This window comes from Ammospiza caudacuta, chromosome 6 (assembly GCF_027887145.1).
Source record: "Ammospiza caudacuta isolate bAmmCau1 chromosome 6, bAmmCau1.pri, whole genome shotgun sequence".
Taxonomy (NCBI): Eukaryota; Metazoa; Chordata; class Aves; order Passeriformes; family Passerellidae; genus Ammospiza; species Ammospiza caudacuta.
Window position 1 is genome coordinate 65,535,220 of NC_080598.1, and position 21,491 is coordinate 65,556,710.

Here is a 21,491-nt window from a genome sequence, read left to right on the forward strand (position 1 = left end):
TCATTCAAAGGCTTGTCTCAGCAACTACAAAATTACACAGCTGAAAACCTCCAAAGCTGGACTTCAGCAACTAAATATCCCAGAGTTTTTGCACTCCTAATATTTTGGCAAGACCTCAAAGCTCTCCAAATAAAATGAAAGGTCTGTCTTTAAAGTGTGGTTTGAAAGAAGCAAAATAAAATCCCAATAAAGAATAACTAATGGGATATGTAGAGCAGTGGGGAAAATACCACAAAGAGAACAGCTGGGAGAGAGGGAATGAGTGGGAAAACAGCCAGAACACAAACTTGTGTAAATTCTGCTCTGCTCAGTCCCTGCAGCACGGGGTGAAGGGACCAGGAGCGGGCATCCATCCTGGATCCCTCCATCCCTGGCTCCATCCATCCATCCATCCCCGGGTGCCCTGCCCAGCGCGGGGCGGGCAGAGGTGGTATCCCGCCCGTCCATCTGTCCATCCATCCCTCCATCCCTAGGTGGCCTCCTGGAGCTGGACAGGAAGAGGCAGTGCCCTTGGTTCCCCATCCATCATCCATCCACCCATCCATCCATGTGCCCTCCCGGCACAGGGTGGGCAGTCAGGTACTCCAACCCTCCGTCCCTGGCTCCATTCCCCCATCCATCCATCCATCCATCCATCCATCCATCCGTCCGTCCGTCCCTGCATGCCCGGGTACCCTGCCCGGCCCAGGGCGGGCAGAGGCGGGTCCCTCATCCCTGGCTCTATCCCTCCCTGCCGGCGCTGGCGGGCAGAGGCGATGCTCGCGGTGCCCATCCCTGGCTCTATCCCTGGCGCTGGGCGGGCAGAGGCGATACCCGCGGTGCCCATCCCTGGCTCTATCCCTGGCGCTGGGCGGGCAGAGGTGATGCCCGCGGTGCCCATCCCTGGCTCTATCCCTCCCTGCGGGCGCTGGGCGGGCAGAGGCGATACCCACGGTGCCCATCCCTGGCTCTATCCCTGGCGCTGGGCGGGCAGAGGCGATACCCACGGTGCCCATCCCTGGCTCTATCCCTGGCGCTGGGCGGGCAGAGGCGATACCCACGGTGCCCATCCCTGGCTCTATCCCTGGCGCTGGGCGGGCAGAGGCGATGCCCACGGTGCCCATCCCTGGCTCTATCCCTGGCGCTGGGCAGGCAGAGGCGATGCCCACGGTGCCCATCCCTGGCTCTATCCCTGGCGCTGGGCGGGCAGAGGCGGTGCCCGCGGTGCCCATCCCTGGCTCTATCCCTCCCTGCGGGCGCTGGGCGGGCAGAGGCGGTGCCGCGGTGCCCCCGCCCCGGTGCCCGTCCCTAGATAAGCCCGGCAGCGGCGGCGCTGGGGGCGCGGAGCGGGGATGGAGACGGGCGGGTGCCGCATGGGCGGTGCGGGGCCCGGCGGCCCCGGCGCGATCACGCTGGAGGAGCTGGACGGGCTGGCCGAGGAGAGCCCCGACTCGGCGTACCACAGCCACGGCAGCAGCCTGGAGGAGGAGGCGGCCGAGCGCATGGACGACGAGGAGCAGGAGCGGCTGCTGAGCTACTGGCAGAGCGTGGGCCGGGGGCACCAGGTGGACGTGCCCCGAGGTAAGGCCGGGATGCGGGCCGGGGCCGGGCTGGGGCCGCGGGGCACGGCAGTGAACGCCCGGCACAGTCCCGAGCCCCCGGAGCCCGGCTCTGAGGCGGCTCCAGCCGTACCCGGGCGGTGCAAAGCTCTCCACAAGGCAGGGAAGCGGCTGCAGCAGCGCCGGGGCGATCTACTCGCACTGAAAACAAACAGCGCGAGTTTTCAGAGCTAATTCAGTGATCCATTCGCACTGAAAACAACCAGCGCGAGTTTTCAGAGCTAATTCAGTGATCTATTCGCACTGAAAACAACCAGCGCGAGTTTTCAGAGCTAATTCAGTGATCCATTCGCACCGAAAACAATCAGTGCGTTTTCAGACCTACTTCAGTGACCGATTAGCACTAAAAACAACCAGTGAGTTTTCAGATCTAATTCAGTGATCTATTCACACTGAAAATAACCACTGCTAGTTTTCAGACCCAAAAACAGCCAGTGCAAGTTTTCAGAGCTAAGTAAATATTAAACTGACCACCTGCAAAAGCGTTCTTCCTAAAAGTATCCCCTCTACCCCTGTATAGTTCTCCAAGGAAAGAGGGCTGTGTTTACAAACGGCCCAGAGTAAACAAGTAAAGGATTGATTTGCTTTCAACAGCTCCCGGGCTCATCTTAGTCAGAGTCGGTTGTTTTCAATTTTAAGAGAGTGGAGAATCTGAAAGAGTGATGAGTCAGAGAAGTCCTAACCAGCAGCAGAGAGCCACCTCAGGCTGAGCTCGGTCAGATTTAACTCTGCCCTGTCCTGGCCAGAGGAGCAGACTGAGATCTGCAGCATCTCTGTCCTGGCCAGAAAACTCACCTTCCCGAGGTGGGGAGAGCCAAACCCTGCCCAGGCTGCACTGGACACTACCAGTATTAAATTACTGTTCTTTAAAAACTCTTTCTATATTCCAACACAGCAAACTGAGTCCATCCTTTTCCAGCCACACTTTGAAGTCTCATCTTAACTCTGCAAAGCTTTAATGACAATTAACGTGCTAAAAGAAGGGTAAGATAGGTCTGAGCAGGGCTCCCTGCCTAGCCTTGCTCTCCCTGCCCCTGGAGGGTCTCTGGATGCCCAGGGCCATCCCAGAGTGTCAGTACTCACTCCAGCAGCCACGGGTTTGTCAGGAATGCTGCAATCTGACAGTTCCAGGATCCCCAGGGCACGGAGGGTCTCTATTTAACACTCCTGAGTGCTCAGGAAACCAGAGCCCTTCCCCAGAATTACCTGTTCTGGTAGCCAGGCACTGGGACTCCTAAATTCCATCAGGAGGGATACAAAGTCCAAGGAATAAGTCAAAAGCAGGGTGTGAGCATGTTTTAGTTACATAGTTTTCCGTATTATTTAGTTACACAGTTATCCATATTATTCAGTTACACGGTACTACAGGTTTGCTCTGCAGCACTCAGCACATGTTACTAAAATCAAGATGGAACAACACAAGGCTTTTAGAGTAATAAAAGGTTTTTAGAGTAATACAGGGTCCTGTCCAGGGCTGAAGGAGGAGGGGATTTCCCAGGAGGAGGAATCCCCCTGTGACAAGGAGCAGCCCATGTCCCTGCTGTCTGGGACAGGGACAGGACCCAAAGAATATTTAGGATGGATTTTAGGAAAGGTTCCTCCCCCAGAGGGTGGAATCAGCACTGGAAAAGCTGCCCAGGGAATGGGCAGCCCTGAGGCTGCCAGAGCTCCAGGAGAGAGCACAACACCCTCAGGGATGGCCAGGGTGGGATTGCTGGGGGTCTGGGATGATCCCTGTGCATCACTGAAACCATCGCTGCAGAAAACACAGCTGTCCTGTCCCTCTGCTGCCTGCCTGGCCCCGCACAGGTGGAGCTCTCCAGACTGGGACAACACAGAGCACAGACTCAGAAACTGAAGGATAAAACTCCCCAAAGGACTTTAATCAATTGTAATCCCTATCCTCTGCATTAATATGGAATGCAAAAAACATAACCCACCCCCACTAATTGATAAAGTAATCTAAAAATAGAGTTAATTCTAGAGTCCTGAAAGCTTTCCTAATTCTTGGAAAATTGAGAGGTGAACTCTACTTTTATTTTTCCCTCAGCCTCCAAAGAGATCCATTTGCATGTCAGTTATTAGTTACATTTTAAATGTTTCCCATGACATACTGCAAAGAAAAAATGTCTACACTTAACTACAATGTAGCTTTTTTACCTTTATTTTTTCCCCCTCCCCTTTGTTTAAGGATCTTTACTATTCCAAACAGCCTTAAGGCTAAACCCCTGGAGTGGATGCCAGGAGATGGAGGTTTGATTCCCAGCTCAGCTACAGATTTACTGAGTGACCTCGGCCAAGTTAATTCTCCTGCATCTTAACTCTCCCCTCCTCTCACACATGGATAATAAATACTCTCCTCCCCCATTATCCTGCCTCTTCCACCTGAGGCACCTCCAGCTCCCCAAAACGGGCTCTGGGAGCTGAAACTCCTCCTTGTCCTGCATGCCCAGCACACACTGTGGGCAGCAGGGCAGGGTTCACATCCAGACTGTCAAACACTGCACATAAAATCGAGTTTCTAATCCTCCAAGTACACAAATGCTTCATCACTCCAGCTCTGGAAGGCAGGGGACAAACTCTTGTGGAAGAGAGGTGTTCCATTCTTTAGACTGACCTTGTGTGACTCACAGTGTGTCTGTGCCTGTCTGGTAGGGATCACATCCTGAGCAGCATTTATTCATGACCTTCCAATTGATCAGAATTGATGTCAGAGCAGCCACAGTTATAGAATTAAACATCCTATGGATGTTTAAAATCCATTCCCACAGCGGTATTTCCTTGAGCCTGCCAACAGGGCAGCCACCCCAATGTCCTTTGTGTGGATACACCTGAACCCAGCAGCACAAGAGGTGCTGAGCTGGGAATGGCCCCTGCACAGGGCCAGGAATGGGGCACAGCCAAAAGCTTTCCTGGACACTGGGGTGGGAAATGTAGGGAATGGGAGAGGGAAACCATTCCTAGCAGCACAGGGGCAGAACCCAGGGAACCTCTGCTGAATTTGCAGGCAACCCTGACATGGGAAGAGATGAGAATCTTGACCCCATGTTTCAGAAGGCTAATTTATTATTTTATTATATATAATATATTAATATATTATATTAATATATAATTGATAAATTAATATTAAGATATTATATTAAAAGAAAATTATATACTAAAACTATACTAGAAGAATAGAAGAAAGGATTTCATCTGAAGGCAAGGAAAGGAAAGGAAAGATAAAATCTTGCGACTGACCAGAGTCTGAGACAGCCAGATTGTGATTGGCCATTAATTAGAGACAACCCCATGAGACCAATCCCAGATGCACCTGTTGCATTCCACAGCAGCAGATAACCATTGTTTACAGTTTGTTCCTGAGGCCTCCCAGCTTCTCAGGAGGAAAGATCCTAACAAAATCCTAATAGGGATTTTTCATAAAAGTTGTCTGTGACAAACCTGTCCTAGGAAAAGCTTTTACCTTGCCTAGAGAAGAGCAAACCAGAGCAGCCACAAAGGTCCCCAAGGGAATGAGGCACATTTCAGTCTCGTTTCTGCAGTCTCACGTGGGAACTGTGGTTCTGTTGCAGACATGGCAGAGCCCATCCAGCAGCTGACCAGGAACAACAACCCCCAGGAGAGGCAGAGCATCCCCTTCACCCTGATCCAGCGCAAGGAGAAGGTACTGCTGCCCCTCCTGCACACAGGGCTGCCGCCCTGGCCCCCAGAAATGGCAATGGGCTCCTCACAAAGGGATTTCAACTCTGTGGGACTCTGAACACGAGTGCAAAACATTGTGACTGTGCCACTGCCTCTCAATTGGAACACCTCATCCCTTGGACATGTGTAATTTTCTTTTTTGCAAGCCAGAAGATGGCCAGGAATTATACCCTTTGAAACATAATTAATTTAACAAAAACCCCTCTTTGCCATTTGAAATAAAATGCCCCTTTTCTTCACTTAAATTGCTGCATTTGCTCCTTTTCAGTCATGTTGATAAAACCTTTCAAAGAGTACTTGAAGAGATGAATAACTGAATTTAAAACTAAAAATGTATTTCTGTATTACGGATCATTATGAAACAAAGCAGCAATTTATAAACCCATATTATCCTCTAATAAAAAACTGAAATTAATGTTCAGCAAATTGCTTGCAGCTCAGGAAATGTGCAAACAAATGTTTAATCTTAAATCAAAACCATGAAAACCTTTACTGACCATCTGTGAGGGCTTTTTGGCCACATTTCTTTTAAATAGATTAAAATAATTCACACTTATAAATATCATCATTTGAGAGTGTTTCATTTAAACACTCGAGTGTGTTTAAATGAAGTGGGGAATGCTGACTGTTTATGCTTAAAGCATTTTTTAATGTTACAGTATTACTGTAACAACTGCAGCTAAAAAATGAGGTTATTCAGTGTTAATTGCAACTAAATGTTTAATAGTGCCAGTCCAAAAGATAACAGATCCTTATTTTAAAGGAGAACTACCTAAAAATCTGCTGAAGTCAGTTTTGATCCAAGATTAGCAGTGTATTCCTTGGTTTATAGGAGGAAGGATTAAAATTCATGTTTCTTTCAAGGTCATGGCACTGAGAGCTGAAAAGACGCAGTTCTTGTGCTTCACTTGTATTTGTTTGCCTGATGTTTTTAGCTGATTAAATGACAATCCCAAATTCTTCCCTGTGTGTCTGCAGCTGGGAGATCTGCTCTATGAGAAAAGGCAGTATGGGAAAGCCAAGTGGGCTTGTATCAAGATGAAAGAGAAGCAGTATGAGCAGAGCATCTGCCTCGGGTTCATGAAGCTCATGAGGTACATCTGTGAGCAGAACTCCTCAGGTAATGACACCCCAACCCCACAGCAGCTAGAAAATTGTGTTTCTGCCCTCTCTGCTGATTAGGGGGATGCTTTGAACAGCTTGTCCCAAATACACACCCTACAGAGATGTTTTTTCAATCATACAGCCTTTCTATAAAAATCACAGAAATCCTGGGATGGCTGGGGTTGGAAGGAGCCTAAATCCCCTCCAGTGCCACCCCTGTCATGGCAGGGACACCTCCCGCTGTCCCAGGCTGCTCCAAGCTCTCTGCTGTAAATCTGCCATTTCCTACAGGATTTGCAGAGTTTCATTTTCACAGCAGCACTGAAATCACCTGGCAGAGTGTGATACCAAAAGGGAGCAGAGTTTTCTGCCTCCTTCCCTTTAGTTCAAGCTATTAAATTGTCCCTGTCCCAATGGACACGGCAAATTTGTGGTTGAAGCATGTTTTCCAGCAAGATAATCCAGTTTTAGCTCAAAATAATGGCAAATCCACCATGTCCTTGAGAGCTTGTGCCTGCCTGTAAAATGCGCACCTGGTGTGCAATCCAATTTAATCTGGTTTTCACTTCCAGACATCAGTTCTCATGTTTTTCATCCTCCAGTTACTATCAAGTTTTGCCATGCTCAGTGCTCTGTGCTGTAATTGACTCAGCCCTTAAGTATCTTTCCAAGAAAATACAAACATTGATCACAAAAGCTTTTCCTTCCCCAGGGTACCTTCCCCATTCTTTTAACACTTTAATGTGGTTTAAAAGTAATTTTAGCTCCAGAACTGCAGGGTTGTTATCAAACTGTAAAGAAAGGAAGTTCCCTCTGCCTCCTGCACTCCAAACACACAACAGTGCAAAAAAAAAAAAAAAATACTGCAACATTTTTAACAGCAGCAAACCCTCAGTGAATTCACAGAGCAGCCCCTTCTCTTGCCTGCAGTTTTGTTCCCAAATATTCAAACCATGACACAAGGTCAGTTTGAAGATAAACACAACTCATTTAGGAGAGGGAAAGACTTCAGGCAAACTCCCTGCCCTGCATGAAGAGGGGAGAGCTCACCAAATGCTGTGTTTTGGACACAAATGCACAAACATCTGCACACACACACAGACTACAAAGCACAGGGAAATCATGGAGTCACAGATGGTTTGGGTGGGAAGGGACCTTAAAGATCTCCCTGTTCCACCCCTGCCATGGCAGGGACACCTCCCACTGTCCCAGGCTGCTCCAAGCCCCAGTGTCCACCTGGTCTGGAACACCTTTAGGGATGCAGGGGCAGCCACAGCTGCTCTGGGCACTCACTGCTCCTCCAGCTTGGAGCACACCCACACTGCCCAAACCACCCCAGTGAAATCCCTTCAAACACTTCGGGTTTGAAGCAGCCTGATACTGACACTTTGTAGACTGTATGATTATTTGTTGTATGATTATTCCTCTACATTTCTATCTACTGATGAGGATCTTACCCTTCCACTATACTAATTACAATCCCCTTCCAATCCTTGGAATCTGGTTTAAACCCAGAGAAGAGTAATAAACATAGTCCTGTTCATACTGGCCCTATCCCTAAGCCTAAGCATCCTCTTAACTGCACTAAACTTTTGACTCACCCAAACAACCCCCCACTCAGAAAAACTATCCCCACACGAATGTGGATTCGACCCCCAAGCCCAGCAGGCAGGCACAGTGTGCAGAGCTTCCCCTGAGTCTCCTGAATGCCCTGACCCCCTGTGTGTGGGCAGGGCTGTACCTGGGCATCACCGTGCCCATCGTGACCATCGTGCACACCAACGAGGCGCAGTCGGCGATGACACAGGCGGTGACAGTGGCCTATTACCTGCCCGAGGTGCTGCAGGACGAGCCCCCACACCCCTTCGACTCTGACATCATCATCGAGGAGTGGCCTGCCACCATTGTCTACAGCAGGTGAGAAATGCTCTGACTGCTCTGATCAACACAGGAAAAACACCCAGCTCTCAGTCCGGCCACGTTAGGATTTTTAGACCTTGTAAAACTTAATTTCAAGAGTTGTAAAAGCTGCCTGGTCAGGGAATAAAGGTTACAAAATTATAACAGGGAAGGGTTTTGGGCACTGCCCAGGCTCCCCATGGAATGGGCAAAGCCCTGAGGCTGCCAGAGCTCCAGGAGGGTTTGGGCACCACTGCCAGGGATGCCCAGGGTGGGATTGTTGAGGGTCTGGGCAAGGACAGAATTGGAATCCACAATCCCTGTGGGTCCCTTCCAGCTCAGGTTATTCTATATTTATATCAATTACTTGGTAAAATGATGCATCTGTAATTGTGTGCTAAAATACCCTCAGACTATTCTGTGTAGTCGGGAACAAAGTGTCTGACATGGCACAGAAAAAATGGTTTGGGATTAATCACAGTCAGTACCATTGGTGAAACACAACCAAGTCATTCAGAAGGCATTTGTGGAAAAATAGTGGGTTTGAAATGAACACAGTGGCTCTGGAAGAACAGTGGGTTTAAAATGAGTCACAGAACGAGCTAGGTTGGAAAAGACCTTTGAGATCACTGAGTCCAACCTATGCCCTCGCACCACCTTGTCACCCAGACCATGGCACTGAGCGCCACTTCCAGGCTTCACTTAAACACCCCCAGGGATGGTGACTCCACCACCTCCCTGGGCAGCCCTTTGCAATGCCCAGTCACTCTTTCCTGAGGAGCTTTTCCCTCAGGTCCAGCCCAAATCTCCCCAGGTGCAGGTTAGGGCTGTCCCCGGGGTGCAGAGCCACCCCAGCAGCATCAGGGAGCTGTGGAAGCAGCCAGAGCTGATCTGAGCTGACCCCTGCAGGAGCTTCCGAGGGATCACCAACGAGGACTCCATCATGAGGGAGATCAACCTGCTGGCAGCCATCCTGGAGAGCCCCGAGCTGTGCCTGCGGGACACGTTCATCATCGCCGGCTACACCAACCCCGCGGCCGCCAACCGCCACAACGAGATCTGGTTCCTGCAGCGGCCCTGAGCTCCTCCTGCTGCTGCTGCTGCTGCCGCCCTCGGAGCCTCCTCCCCTCACGGGTGACCCCAGGTGTCCCCTGTCACAGGTCAGCACTGGGCATCTCAGCTGGGTTAGGGGCAGCCAGCCCAGCTCAGCTCCCCAGGCACACATCCCTATGGTAACTCTCACTGATTTCATGGAGGGTTTTAGCACTTTAAAGTTAGTTCACCTCTTCTATCTTATTGACCAGGTAAGGGAGGCAGAAACCTCTTCCCTTCCACATCCCCAGCCTGCCTGTGGCTCGGGATGGTCCCTGGGGACATCCTGGAGCCCTGGCCTGCTCCAGTGCTGAACAAAGACCCCGCTGGGGCTCTCAGTGTGACACACCAAACCCACCTCACACAGGCACAGCAAGAATGTCCAGGTCTCAGTTCCTGAGGAGAACCACCAGGTTTAGCCCACTGGGATAGAGCATGGAGTAGGAACAGGCCAATGCCGACAGCTGTGGCACAGAGATCCCCAAAGCTTACCTCAGAAAGCTCCCAACCAAAGCACCCGAGTCTGCAGAGAGACCAAAACTCCTATTGCTCACTCAAGTGTTGACAGCAAAATTACAGCTTATCCTCATCAAAATTACAGGTTATCCTCATCACAGCCCCCAGGAACCCCATGGCTGGCTCTGGCACTCCTAAGGAGACACTGGTGATTTGGAACTGCAGTTTTCTGAGCAGTTTATCCTCACAGCTTTGCTGGGTGCTAAAGCACTGCAGCTGGAGTAAACTGTTCAGTACTTCTGGCTGTTAACGGCATAAATGACACAAATAACCACAGAGAACATCTCAGATGGGAGTGACCTGGGGCAGACAGCTCTGCTGAGAGCAGGGCTGCAGCTCCAGGCAGCACAGCTGGGTTTGAGCATCCCAGGGACAGGGAGCCCCCAGCCCCTGTGGGCCCTGTCCCAGTGTCTGACCACCCTCACTGTGAGAGATTTTTCTCCCTAATATCAATTTGTTGTTTGTTCTGCCCTCACCCCTGTGCTAAGCCCTCAGCTGGCAGCCTGGCTCTCTGCAGAGGCTGAGCTCCCACGTTGCAGAGCCCCCAGAAGGTCTGGGAGCAGCATTGCCACCGTTCCCCACAGCCCAGGAGCACCTACTGCACTTTAGAGTCAGGGTAGCAAACAATCCTGCTCTCCAAAATCCCTCCCTAATGTCTCCCCTTACTGATGTGATGGTAGAGTTTATTCTTATAGAAGTAAATATTTTATATAAAATTCACTGAGTACATCACCAGCATTATTCATTGGTTACAGGATTTAGGGTTCCAACAGAGCCTCTGTGCTCTTTAATTCCAACACACAGAGCAGCAACCAGAGCCAGGGGCTGCTAACTCACAGCAGGGTGGGAAAACACCCCCAAACATGGATTTGTGGAGGACTTCTGAAAGAGCCCAAAGGCTCCTGGTCCCACAGGGAGGGAGGGCTCTGTGCTCAGCCCAAAACCTCCTCCTGAGCAGCAGGATCAGAGTGGCCTTGGTTTAAGCAGGACCACGGTGCCCTCTGGTGCCTGCTGGGCACAGAGATTCCCTGGGAAGCAGCAAGGAGAGGGGGAAAAGGAAACAGAAAATAAAGAGACACAAAAGCCTTAGTTTTAGCACAAAAAAACCCAAGAGTTTTTATGGAGAGGGGAGAAAAAGACCAAACAAACTAAAATGCAATACAGTGCCCCAGCCTGAGAGAAGGAAAATTAAAAATGCCAGCCAGTATTAAACTAGAGGCTCTTAATTAAAGAGAAACAGAGAAAGTATTTTTAAAATTGAGTTGACTAGAGGGCCGAGGGAGGCATTAAATAAAAGGTTTTGTTCTCATATCCTCCCCCAGATTTTTGTAAGAGCACATAGAAGTAATTTTCACCTCTGACAAGATTTTATGGCAAATTAAAGAAATTTCTGCCATCAGAATTCTTTTGCCAGTGAGGGAAATTCTCCTTATGCTTCGGCACAACAGATGTTGGATAGCTCCTGGAAGCAGTGAAATCCTCTCTCTCACCACAGAGCACCAGTTTGTACTTAATTCACATTTTAAGCCTCTCCTGCAAAAGCCTCTGCTGTGTCTGATGTCCCTGCCAACCCCTCCTGTGGCTCAGTTCACCGTGGGTGATGTTCTAGAAACATCCTGGAGCACGAGCAGATCTGTCTGAGTGTGCTGACATCCCACCTGCAGCCCAGCTCTCCCTGCTCTTTATGGCAAACTGTGAATCCCCAGGTAGTATTTATTTATTTTCACTTCTGTTAGATGGCTTCTGCTGCTGAGAAAAAACAAAACCCCAAACAAAACCAAACAAAACACCTACTTCAGCTCCAGTTTGGAGATACACTTTATGGCTTGGTACCAACAGCTGCCACTGGCCCTTGGGAGCACAGGGACCAACAGCTCCAGTGTTTAGCTGACACAGAATCCAGTTTATTCAGTTGTTACACCTCTGAATGCCAAGCAAACATCACTGCTACTCAGATCCGACACACCATGTCAGGCGTGACTGCCTAGAACAGGTATTTTGTTATCCACCCGTGGCTCTGCTTTGGAGCCACTTGTGGATTTTCAGTTTTAATGTGCAGTGATTAGCTTTCCACTCATGAAAGGAGATAATACATCAGCATTCACCCCTATTTTTGGAAGATTAAAATATGTAGCCTTAACAGATAAGTGTTGTCCTGCATACTGTGTATTTTCCAAACCAGAGTTAGTGCCTAAAAAGTTGATTCCAGCTATTGTGATACTCAGGGCCTTGCTTATTGTACGTAAAGACATCTCCACAGAGTTGCTCTGGCATTGTTGTGCTGTGCTGTCTGACACTGTCCTTTGCTCACACTGAAATGTTGTCTTGTTTACTGTTTGGCACAATTAAAGAATGGTTTTACTGTGCACAGGACACCTGGCTCTCGTTCTTGCAGCACACACAGCTGCTCTTGCCCTCCTGCCTTGGGACACTGCTCTGATTTTACAAAAGCCAAATGTGAAATGGGCACCTCAAGCCCCAGAAGGTGAGGGCCAGGAGCCCTTTCCCCAAGGGCTGAGGGCTCCAGGAGTGAGGCTTGGCCTTGGCACACACTAAAAACCCTCCCTGCAGCCCTGGCTGTCACTAGAAGTACTAGAAGTTGTGTTCTCCAGGAAAGCAGCAGCACCTGAAATGCAAATGCACAGCAGAGGAAGGAAACAGAAAGCACTGCAGCCACAGGCAGGGCTGGTGGAGCCCAACCAAGGTGCTCACCACAGCTTGAACCCCAAAACAAAGCCCTGCACTAACAGAGCCCTCAGAGGCACCTGCAGCAATGCAAAACTACTGTGAAGTTCCTCATTTAAACACTCTCAGGTCCCTGGGTTGCAAATATCTGATGCGCTCACAAGTTTGCCTTCACACAGCTACACCAAAATCCATCAATTTTAACCAAATTCCCAGCATTACCAGGTTGGGAGAGACCTTCAAGATCATCCAGTCCAACCCCAACAGCTCAACTAAACCCAGCCACACCCAGGCTTTGTTAAACACACGTGCTCTGAGGCCAACAGTCTGATATACAACTCAATCCTAACCTTTTATGCCTCTAAACACAAAAAGAGCAGATATTTTACACTTTCCAGACTGGTGTTTTATGGAACATCATTTGCCAACGGGTATCTTACTGGGAAGGCACAGATCACTAAGTTACAACTGACTGACAGACAAACAGCTCTGGTCCCCAAAAATCTCTCTTATATTTGGGCAGTAAAGATTGGTAAAAAAGAAAAAGATGTCATCATCATAATAGAAATAGGCCAATAAAAAAAAAAAATAGGCCAAATAAACCAATTTAAAAAAAAAAAACCTCCAGGTAAACTAATTACACTTACAAATGACTTAAAGCTTATTCTAAAGAATATTCCTAATCACAGAAAATGTTCCAGCCCACAAACAGATTCCTCAAGGCATTCCCAACATCTTAATACTGAGTTCAGCCAAATGCAGAAACCTCAGTTTAGGTCTGGTGTCAATTTTGCAGACTGCTGAAAGAGGGTGAGGAAAATTCAATTCCAAGTTTTCCACCTGAGCTTTCCAAGTTACTGCAAGGTAAAAGGTGCCACTGGTGCACAATGAAACTGCAGCTGCTGGAGTTGAACCTATGGTGCTTAATTTACCCTATAATTAAAGTTAATTACATAAGAAATTGTTGTCTTTATAAACACTGCAAGTCTAGACAGAGATGATAAAACATTTCCTGTTACTGACCACTGACCAAAAAGGAAATGCAGCCACTCACCTTGATGTAAGTGTTCTGAAATTCTACCAGTTCTTCCCCAAGTGGAACTACAATTTTTTCCACTTGTCTCTCGTGAGAATAAGGCTGAATTTCTGGAGAATCTTCAGCACACACCTCTATCTGAGCAATCAGCAAGTTGGAAATAACTTGTTGCACAGCCTGGTAAAGCCATAAAAACAAAGTAACTATTTCTGTATTTTAGCAAGGGTTACATAAAATAGTTAGGAAAAGACACCCACTACCTATAATGAAAAAAGAAAGGACAGGAAATAGAATTCCAGACTTGGGGATTGGAAAGGAACCTTAAATCCCATCCCACCCCTCCATGGCAGGGTCACCTCCCACTGTCCCAGGGTGTCTGAGCCCCCATGCCCAGCCTGGCCTTGGGCACTGCCAGGGATCCAGGGGCAGCCACAGCTGCTCTGGGCACCCCGTGCCAGGGCCTGCCCACCCTCACAAATCAATAAAATGTGGTTTACAGCATGAGAAACACCAAACCTCACCAAGTAATGGATTGTAAATTGATTCAGCCTTGATGTGGAATGCCTCGGGAGCCTGCAGAGGCTTCAGCAAAAGAACAGAGCTCCCACCCAGCCCTGATTGTTTAAAGCATTCCAGGAGCTGTGGCTCACCTTGGTGTCACTGCCTGGGGTGGCACTCAGGGCCAGGACCCGGAATTGGTTTGTGTATTTGCTCAGCTCCCTCACAACCTGAGAGCAGGAAAGCTTCATTAATGCCCTGAGAGGAGATTATTTCCTTGTGCAAACTACAGCAGTGAAAATACCCACTGAGTAGGAAAGGATTAACAAAACACTCCAAAAATACTGAATCCCAGAATGGTTTGGGTTAAAGGGACCTTAAAGATCATCCTGTTCCATCCCTTGTCATCCACAGGGACACCTCTTATTGTCCCAGGGTGTCCCAATGTCCAGCCTGGCCTTGGGCACTGCCAGGGATCCAGGGGCATCCTGGAAATGTACCAAGAACAACCTGGAAAAATTATGAAATGATTTCTCATTTGATTTAACAAAAGTATTGACAGCCCACTAATTCAGGTGAGCTGCCAAAAAGTGAGTCTGAAGATAAACTGTAAAAAATGTAATTAATGGATGATTAATCCTATGTAATCTGAAATCCACAAATATCCAGTAAATTTCTCCAGTGTACCAAAGTAACTTCTTAAGTCACCTATTGCTCTCAGGAGATTAACCCTTGATAATGCAACAAACTCTTGGCAAATCAACAGAAACAACAAATTTAAAAAGAAATCTTGAACTGAATAAAGAACCTTATAAAAACACTGGTTTTTTTAACATTGCCCAGCCAAAACTGTCTTTAAACCAAAATTACAATTTAATGGAGGCACTGCAAAACATACCTTACGGGTATTATTAATAAACAAGGCAATGATAACACACAGGAATGTTGGAGGGCTTTCAAACAAAGTTAAGGACCTCAAGGACAGCAATCTCCCCCCAGCAATGACACTGATGCTTTATGGAGATGCTGGAAGCAATTTTGGGGAAGGTTTTTGTGCCTGGGAGAGAAGAGTGGGGTGGCTCCAGCCCTACCTGGCAGTAGGCATGATTGCCAAGGGCTTTGTGGGCTTCATCAATAACCAGACATTTGATCTCCACAGCAGGACAGGTCCCACGAGAGAGGTCATTGACCATTATCTGAGGGGTGAGGAAAAAGACTCTCTTGGTGTTCCACAGCTCCCGGCGGCCCAGAGCCTGTGTTCCTCCTGGAAATCAAAGAAACAACATCAGGGAACTCAGATCAAGGTATCTGACAGTGATCTGACAGGGACAGGGCTGGCAGACACATAAAATCATGGGATGCTTTGGGTTGGAAAGGGACTTTAAATCCCACCCAGTGCCACCCCTGCCACGGCAGGGACACCTCCCACTGTCCCAAAGTGCCCCAATGTCCAGCCTGGCCTTGGGCACTGCCAGGGATCCAGGGGCAGCCACAGCTGCTCTGGGCACCTGTGCCCACCCTCACTGAACACAGAATATTGACAGAATATTCACTGAATGACCAGGTTGGAAGAGACCTTCAAGACCATTGAGCCCAACCCAGCCCCAACAGCTCAACTGAACCCTGGCCCCCAGTGCCACATCCAGGCTTTGTTAAACACACCCAGGGATGGGGACTGCACCACCTCCCTGCGCAGCCATTCCAGAACTTCATCACTCTTTTGGAGAAACTCTTTCCTAATATCCAACCTATATTCCCCTTGATGCAATACAATGACCAGGAAGAGTTTTTTGCATTAAAAAATTAAATCCAGAACCATGGAAATCAAGGCTGGGGAGCTCAAGATGCCTTGTAGATGCCCACTGCCCTAAACATCATTTAAAAGACCTCTGGGAAAGGTCTGAGCCTAAAACCAGGTTATGGGTTCAGTCATTAAGGCTGCTACCTCAGAGAGGAATAAACTGCAGCTCAGGGGGGCTGCAAAGACTTCATAAAAAGGTGAATGGAAAGTGACAATGAAAGTGACGAGGAAAGCGACAATAAAAGTGACACAGAAAGCGACAAGGAGAGGAGAAGGAGGGGCAGAAACAGCTCCAATGTGGGTTCGAAGAGCCATTATTCTTTGGCTTCAGCATCCCACAGAGCGCTCTGCGTGTGCAGAGATGTGCACGCTGCGACCCACAGGGCTGCACCGCAGCGCTTCACCCTTTATACAGGCGACCTGTGCTTTTAACTACGGCCAAACCAGCACTCAGCCCTTCCAACACCTCTCACGTTTTATTTTTCCCCTCACACTGTGTGTTTTCACGCCGGGCAGCCCGCGGGCAGCGGCCGTACCTGTCATCTCCGCCATGTCCCGGCACGGGATGCCCATGACGCGGCCGCACGCCTCCATCTGCTGAGCCACCAGCGGCTTGGTGGGGGCCAGGAACAGCACCTTGCCCGAGGGGAACCAGCGGTAGAAGTTGTACATGACCACGGCGGCCACGAAGGTCTTGCCCAGCCCGGTGGGCAGGCACACCAGCGTGTTGGCCAGCAGCGCGGCGCCGGCCATGCGCTCCTGGTAGGGGCGCACGGGCAGGTTGGTGGGGTAGATCCAGATGGAGCCCGCGGCCTCGCTGAAGCCCTGCGGCGGGCCGGGGTCGGCCGCGGCCGCGGCTGCCAGCAGCAGCTCGTCATCGCTGTCCCCGGCCGGCTCCCTCCGCTCCGCTCTGCCCTCAGGCGCCCGCCACACTTGCAGCAAAGTGCGCTGCCGGCCGCCGCTCATCCTGCCGCCATCTTAGCCCTGCCTCACCGCCGCCGCTTGAAACCGCCGCCGAGAGGGACGGGAGCCGCCTCCCGGCCCTCCTCCCTTCTCTGCCGACCCTCCCCTCGCCCTGAGGTGCCCGCCAAGCCCGGGGCAGGTCCCGCTGCTGCCGCCGCTGCCCTCGCTCAGGGCGTGCCCCAACTGCCCCGAGGCGGCGCCATTTTGTCCCTCCCTCGGCGCCCCTCCCCGAATTCCCGCTGGGAGCTCGGCCGGGGCTGAAGGGGACGGTCGGGAAGCGCCTCCGGAGCCTCCCCTTCTCCCCCAGCCTGCTCCCGGCCCGCCCCTCTCCCTGCCGGGCGGCTCCCAGCCCTCCTCCCCGGAGGAGGAGCAGGAGGGAGGCGGGTGGGAAGATGGCGGCGGCCGCGGCTCCGGCGCAGCCCTGGAGCGCCGAGGAGCTGCGGAGCGAGACGCTGGCTAAGAAGGAGATCATCAAATTCCTGCAGGAGAACGCGGCGCAGGCGGTAATGGCGGGGGATAATCCATCATTTGGAGCCGTGCGGGGGATGTTTGGGGTTTTTGTGGCTGTTTTTATTCCCCTCACGCCTGGCGCGCGTGTCCCGCAGTTCCTGGCGGAGCACAAGCTGCTGGGGCAGGTGAAGAACGTGGCGAAGACGGCGAACAAGGAGCAGCTGATCGCGGCTTACACGCAGCTCTTCCACACGCAGGTGAGGCCGCGGGGATGGAGCTGGGCTCGGGCAGGGCAGGGGCCGGGGCCGGGGCCGGGCGTGCGGCTCCTCATCCTTCCCCCCGCAGCGCTTCAAGGGCACGGACGGCGCCGAGAAGGCGGCGGAGAAGGCGAAGCCGGCCAAGGCGGAGGAGGCCAAGGCGAAGGCGGTAAAGGCTGAGGAGGCTGTGGAGGAGGTTGGTATGATGCCCTCGACTCGCGTTTTTCACCTGGAAAATCAAATTATGCGGGTGGCTTGTCTCGGGGTGAGGGTTAGGGGGATATTGGGGGAAGGTTCCACTATTCCTGAGGGTGCTGGCACTGCCCAGGCTGCCCAGGGAATGGGCACGGCCCTGAGGCTGCCAGAGCTCCAGGAGCTGCCAGAGATGCCCAGGGTGGGATTGTTGGGGGTCTGGGCAGGGACAGGATGGTCCTTGTGGGTCCCTTCCAGCTCAGGAGGTTGTGTGATCCTAAGTCTTCAAAAACCTGGTTACAGCAAGAAATCTGGTGTTCATACCCCACCTTAACCTTAAGCTGCATTTTCCCCAAATGTTGCAGCCCTGCAGTAGCATGAACACATCATTCACTAACAGTGTCTTCTTTGGTGCCTTAAACTCAGTGGTTGTCCAGTCTTGGATATCTGAGATTGTTTAACTCACCAGTCATAACTCTCCTTTTATAACCTTAGGGGCCGCCAAAGTACACAAAATCCATTTTAAAGAAGGGAGATAAAACCAACTTCCCGAAGAAGGGAGACACTGTCCACTGCTGGTACACGGGAAAGCTGCAGGATGGGACAGTCTTCGATACCAATATTCAATCAAGTAAGGTTATGGGTACATAGATGTGCAGATAAACTCTTGGGGTTGGTTGCTCCTAGAGGGAATTACCTGGGCTCCTCCAGCAGATGAGGGCAGGGGTTTGCCCCTGGGAGGTGTTTCTGGGAGCATTCCTGACAAACAGCTTCATCATGGTGCTGCTAAGCTGCCCTGCAGCTCCCGGATCCCGATTTTCCATGAGCTAGCAAGGGCAGTATTTTAGGGCAGGCTGGTGTCAAGTGACACGGCTGCATCCTGCCAGCCCTGGCTTCTGGCATTCCAGCCCCGGGAATGTGGAATGCAGGATGTCAATCCCCCGGGGAGATGGTGCCTGGGGAACTCCTGCACCAGCAGTGTCCTGAATTTCTCTAAATAAACACATCCTGGGGCCACTCTGTGGTAAATCTTTACATATGGAGGCACTGGAATGAGGGGGATTTGAGCACTCTGGTGCGCAGTATTCCCTGCTGGAGTTTTGTGACAGATCAGAGGGGTTAGGGGTATGAAATGGTGCAATACTGGAAAGGCTTTCCCAGCAGTGGTGTCCCACACTCAGGAACAGTATTCCAGAGTCACTGGAATACTGTCTGTAATTCCTCATACTTGTATGTTCCCTGTTGGCTTTCCTTGGTTCCTTAATATGTCCATAACTTGTACAGTCAACTTGAGTAATTCAGGAATGAGCTTTTGGGGTTTGAAGGATGCTTTGGTGCAGCTTGAACATTTAATGGTGTTTTTAGTGCACAGCTTTAATATTTTCACCTGAAAATCTGATATTGGGCTAAAAATAATATCAGAAGAGCAGCTATTTATATAAAGCATGATTGCAATGGCAGTTTTCTACAGAGGTGTGCAGTGTGCTGGTGTGATGTTGAGGCAAATGAACACAAAACTCTTTTGCAGGTTCAAAGAAGAAAAAAGCAGCCAAGCCCTTGAGTTTCAAAGTTGGTGTAGGAAAAGTGATCCGAGGGGTAAGTAAAGCACTCGGGGCTCCCTCCAGTCCCGGGGCAGTTCCAGTCTGTGGTTTGGGACTGGGGTGCAGTTTGTGGGCTCTGTTTCTCCTGGGGGCAGATTGAGGGATTGCACTGGGAGGATGGAACATTCATCCTCAGCCGTTCCCTTGTCAGGCAGAGCTTGGAACACGGGCTCTGTTCCCTGGGGTCAGCCCAGGCAGTGTCCTGTTAGTGCCTCACAGCAGCTGAGACCGATGGCATCCCAGGCTCCATCCCTCCATCCCTGTGTGCGTTCCCTGTGCTCCATCCATCCCTGTGTGCGTTCCCTGTGCTCCATCCATCCCTGTGTGCATTCCCTGGGCTCCATCCCTCCATCCCTGTGTGCATTCCCTGGGCTGGACTCTGTGCCTGAGCACCCTTTCCATGGGGAAATTCCTGCTGTGTCCAGCCTGGGGCCATTCCTCTCCCCCTGTTCCCTGGGACCCCCCAGCTGTCCCCTCTGGCAGAGCTGTGCAGAGCCACAAGGGCCCCCTGAGCCTCCTTTGCTCCAGGTGTCCTGGTGTGGGATGTGGCTGGAGCTGGGGAGGGGCTGTGTCCATGGGCAGGGCTGCAGGAGCAGCAGTGGCCCGTGTTTCTCCCTGTGTTTATCCCGGGTTTGTGGGTGCCCCAGGTTTCTCCCTGTGTTTATCCCGGGTTTGTGGGTGCCCCATGTTTCTCCCTGTGTTTCTCCCGGGTTTGTGGGTGCCCCAGGTTTCTCCCTGTGTTTATCCCGGGTTTGTGGGTGCCAGAGCCTTCCCTCAGTGGGCACAGCACCAATCCCTGGGCACTCCCTGGGAAGGGCATCCTGAGGCTGGGAACGCTGATGGGATGTGTTCCCATTGCTCCCCGGTGCCGTCCCAGCACGGGGGCACAGGTTGCTCTGTGGGGACAGGGAACACCCCCTGGAGTGCTGCACAGGGCTGGGGAGGTGCCTGGGGCTCTGTGGGCATTCCTGGAGCCCAGGAAAAGCCGGGAAGTGCGGTGGCCGCTGTCCCGTCCCTGGCTGGAGCTGCTCTGTCGTTGCAGTGGGACGAGGCCCTGCTGACCATGAGCAAAGGAGAGAAGGCCCAGCTGGAGATCGAGCCCGAGTGGGGCTATGGCAAGAAGGGGCAGCCCGATGCCAAGTATCCTTCCATGGCCTGTGACTGCCCAGGGAATGCTGGGGACAAGGAGGTGCTTTATGGGATACAGGAGAGGGGTTCACTTGTTACAGCAGGCTCAGGATATTCCCACTCAGGGAGTTCTGGGTACTTCCTGGGGGTGCAATTGCTCTTCTGGAGAATAACCCATACAGGGGAAGCCTGCTGCTGTTTTCCACCTGCATTTTTATCCCAGCTGCTTGCAAATGCTTCTGCCTGATGGGGATCCTCACCGGTGTAGGGAAACAGGAGCAGGGACAGTTACACTTGCTTCTGGGATACAGCTGAATTAGGGGGTGCAGGAGTGATCCCACAGTGTTTCATGCAGCCCTGTTGCTTTTTCCCAACTCTCCTGGAGGAGGAGAAGGGATTGTTCTCCTGTGCTGGAATCCTGTGATCTGAAGGGCTGCCTGTGTGACCTCCCCAGGCCCTGCCCCACAGCTGCAGACAAGGCTGGGCAGGGCAGGGCAGGGCAGGGAGCAGCAGGGTGTGCCGGTGGTGTGTCCGTGGGGCTGTCCCTGTCTCCCGACAGCTCCTGCTGGGCAGCAGCTGTGCCTGGATTGGGGTGTCCCACCAGGTCAGGGCCATGGCAGGGCCAGGGGAGAGGCTGGGGAGCAGCTGGGCACTCCCTGCCCAGGGAGGGGTCACTGCAGGGGCTGTTTCCTTTCTGTTTCCTTAACGTTTGCCAACAGGATCCCACCAAATGCGAAACTCTTCTTTGAGGTGGAGCTGGTGGATATTGAGTGAAGAATTCCCTGTGCTGCTGGGAATCCATTTCTGCCACAGAGAGCTTCCTGCTGGCCTTGCTGTAACTCCTGGCTCCGGTTACAGCGGTGCCTTTGTGGGGATGAGTGCTGAGTGTTGTCCCTGCCCCGCTGCTGTAGTGACAGCCCCACCACTAAAGCAGAGTTTGTACTTGCCAGTGCCTCCTCCCTTCTTTGT

At 51.3% G+C, this 21,491-nt stretch overlaps 3 protein-coding genes across 3 annotated transcripts in view; 2 read left to right on the forward strand and 1 right to left on the reverse strand.

Moving 5' to 3' along the window:
• Positions 1 to 16,897, reverse strand: part of FANCM (FA complementation group M) — a 58,115-nt gene extending 41,218 nt beyond the window's left edge. The window contains exons 1-4 of the mRNA XM_058807061.1: positions 16,468 to 16,897; positions 15,222 to 15,394; positions 14,283 to 14,360; positions 13,651 to 13,809 (exon numbers count right to left, since the gene is read on the reverse strand). Coding sequence (XP_058663044.1) covers positions 13,651 to 13,809; positions 14,283 to 14,360; positions 15,222 to 15,394; positions 16,468 to 16,897 — 840 coding nt within the window. The remainder of the gene's footprint in view (positions 1 to 13,650; positions 13,810 to 14,282; positions 14,361 to 15,221; positions 15,395 to 16,467) is intronic.
• Positions 1,332 to 9,384, forward strand: LOC131558936 (heme-binding protein 2-like). The gene is made up of 5 exons (XM_058807063.1): positions 1,332 to 1,560; positions 5,171 to 5,262; positions 6,279 to 6,420; positions 8,138 to 8,321; positions 9,213 to 9,384. The coding sequence occupies exons 1-5, from the start codon at positions 1,332 to 1,334 to the stop codon at positions 9,382 to 9,384; spliced, it is 819 nt and encodes a 272-aa protein (XP_058663046.1).
• Positions 16,898 to 17,125: 228 nt separating the features above from the next.
• Positions 17,126 to 21,469, forward strand: FKBP3 (FKBP prolyl isomerase 3). Its single transcript, XM_058806291.1, has 7 exons — positions 17,126 to 17,397; positions 17,500 to 17,601; positions 17,690 to 17,797; positions 18,289 to 18,424; positions 19,322 to 19,389; positions 20,437 to 20,534; positions 21,242 to 21,469. Exons 1-7 carry the CDS (start codon positions 17,287 to 17,289, stop codon positions 21,294 to 21,296), a joined length of 678 nt encoding a protein of 225 aa, XP_058662274.1. The 5' UTR covers positions 17,126 to 17,286; the 3' UTR covers positions 21,297 to 21,469.
• Positions 21,470 to 21,491: the final 22 nt, after the last annotated feature.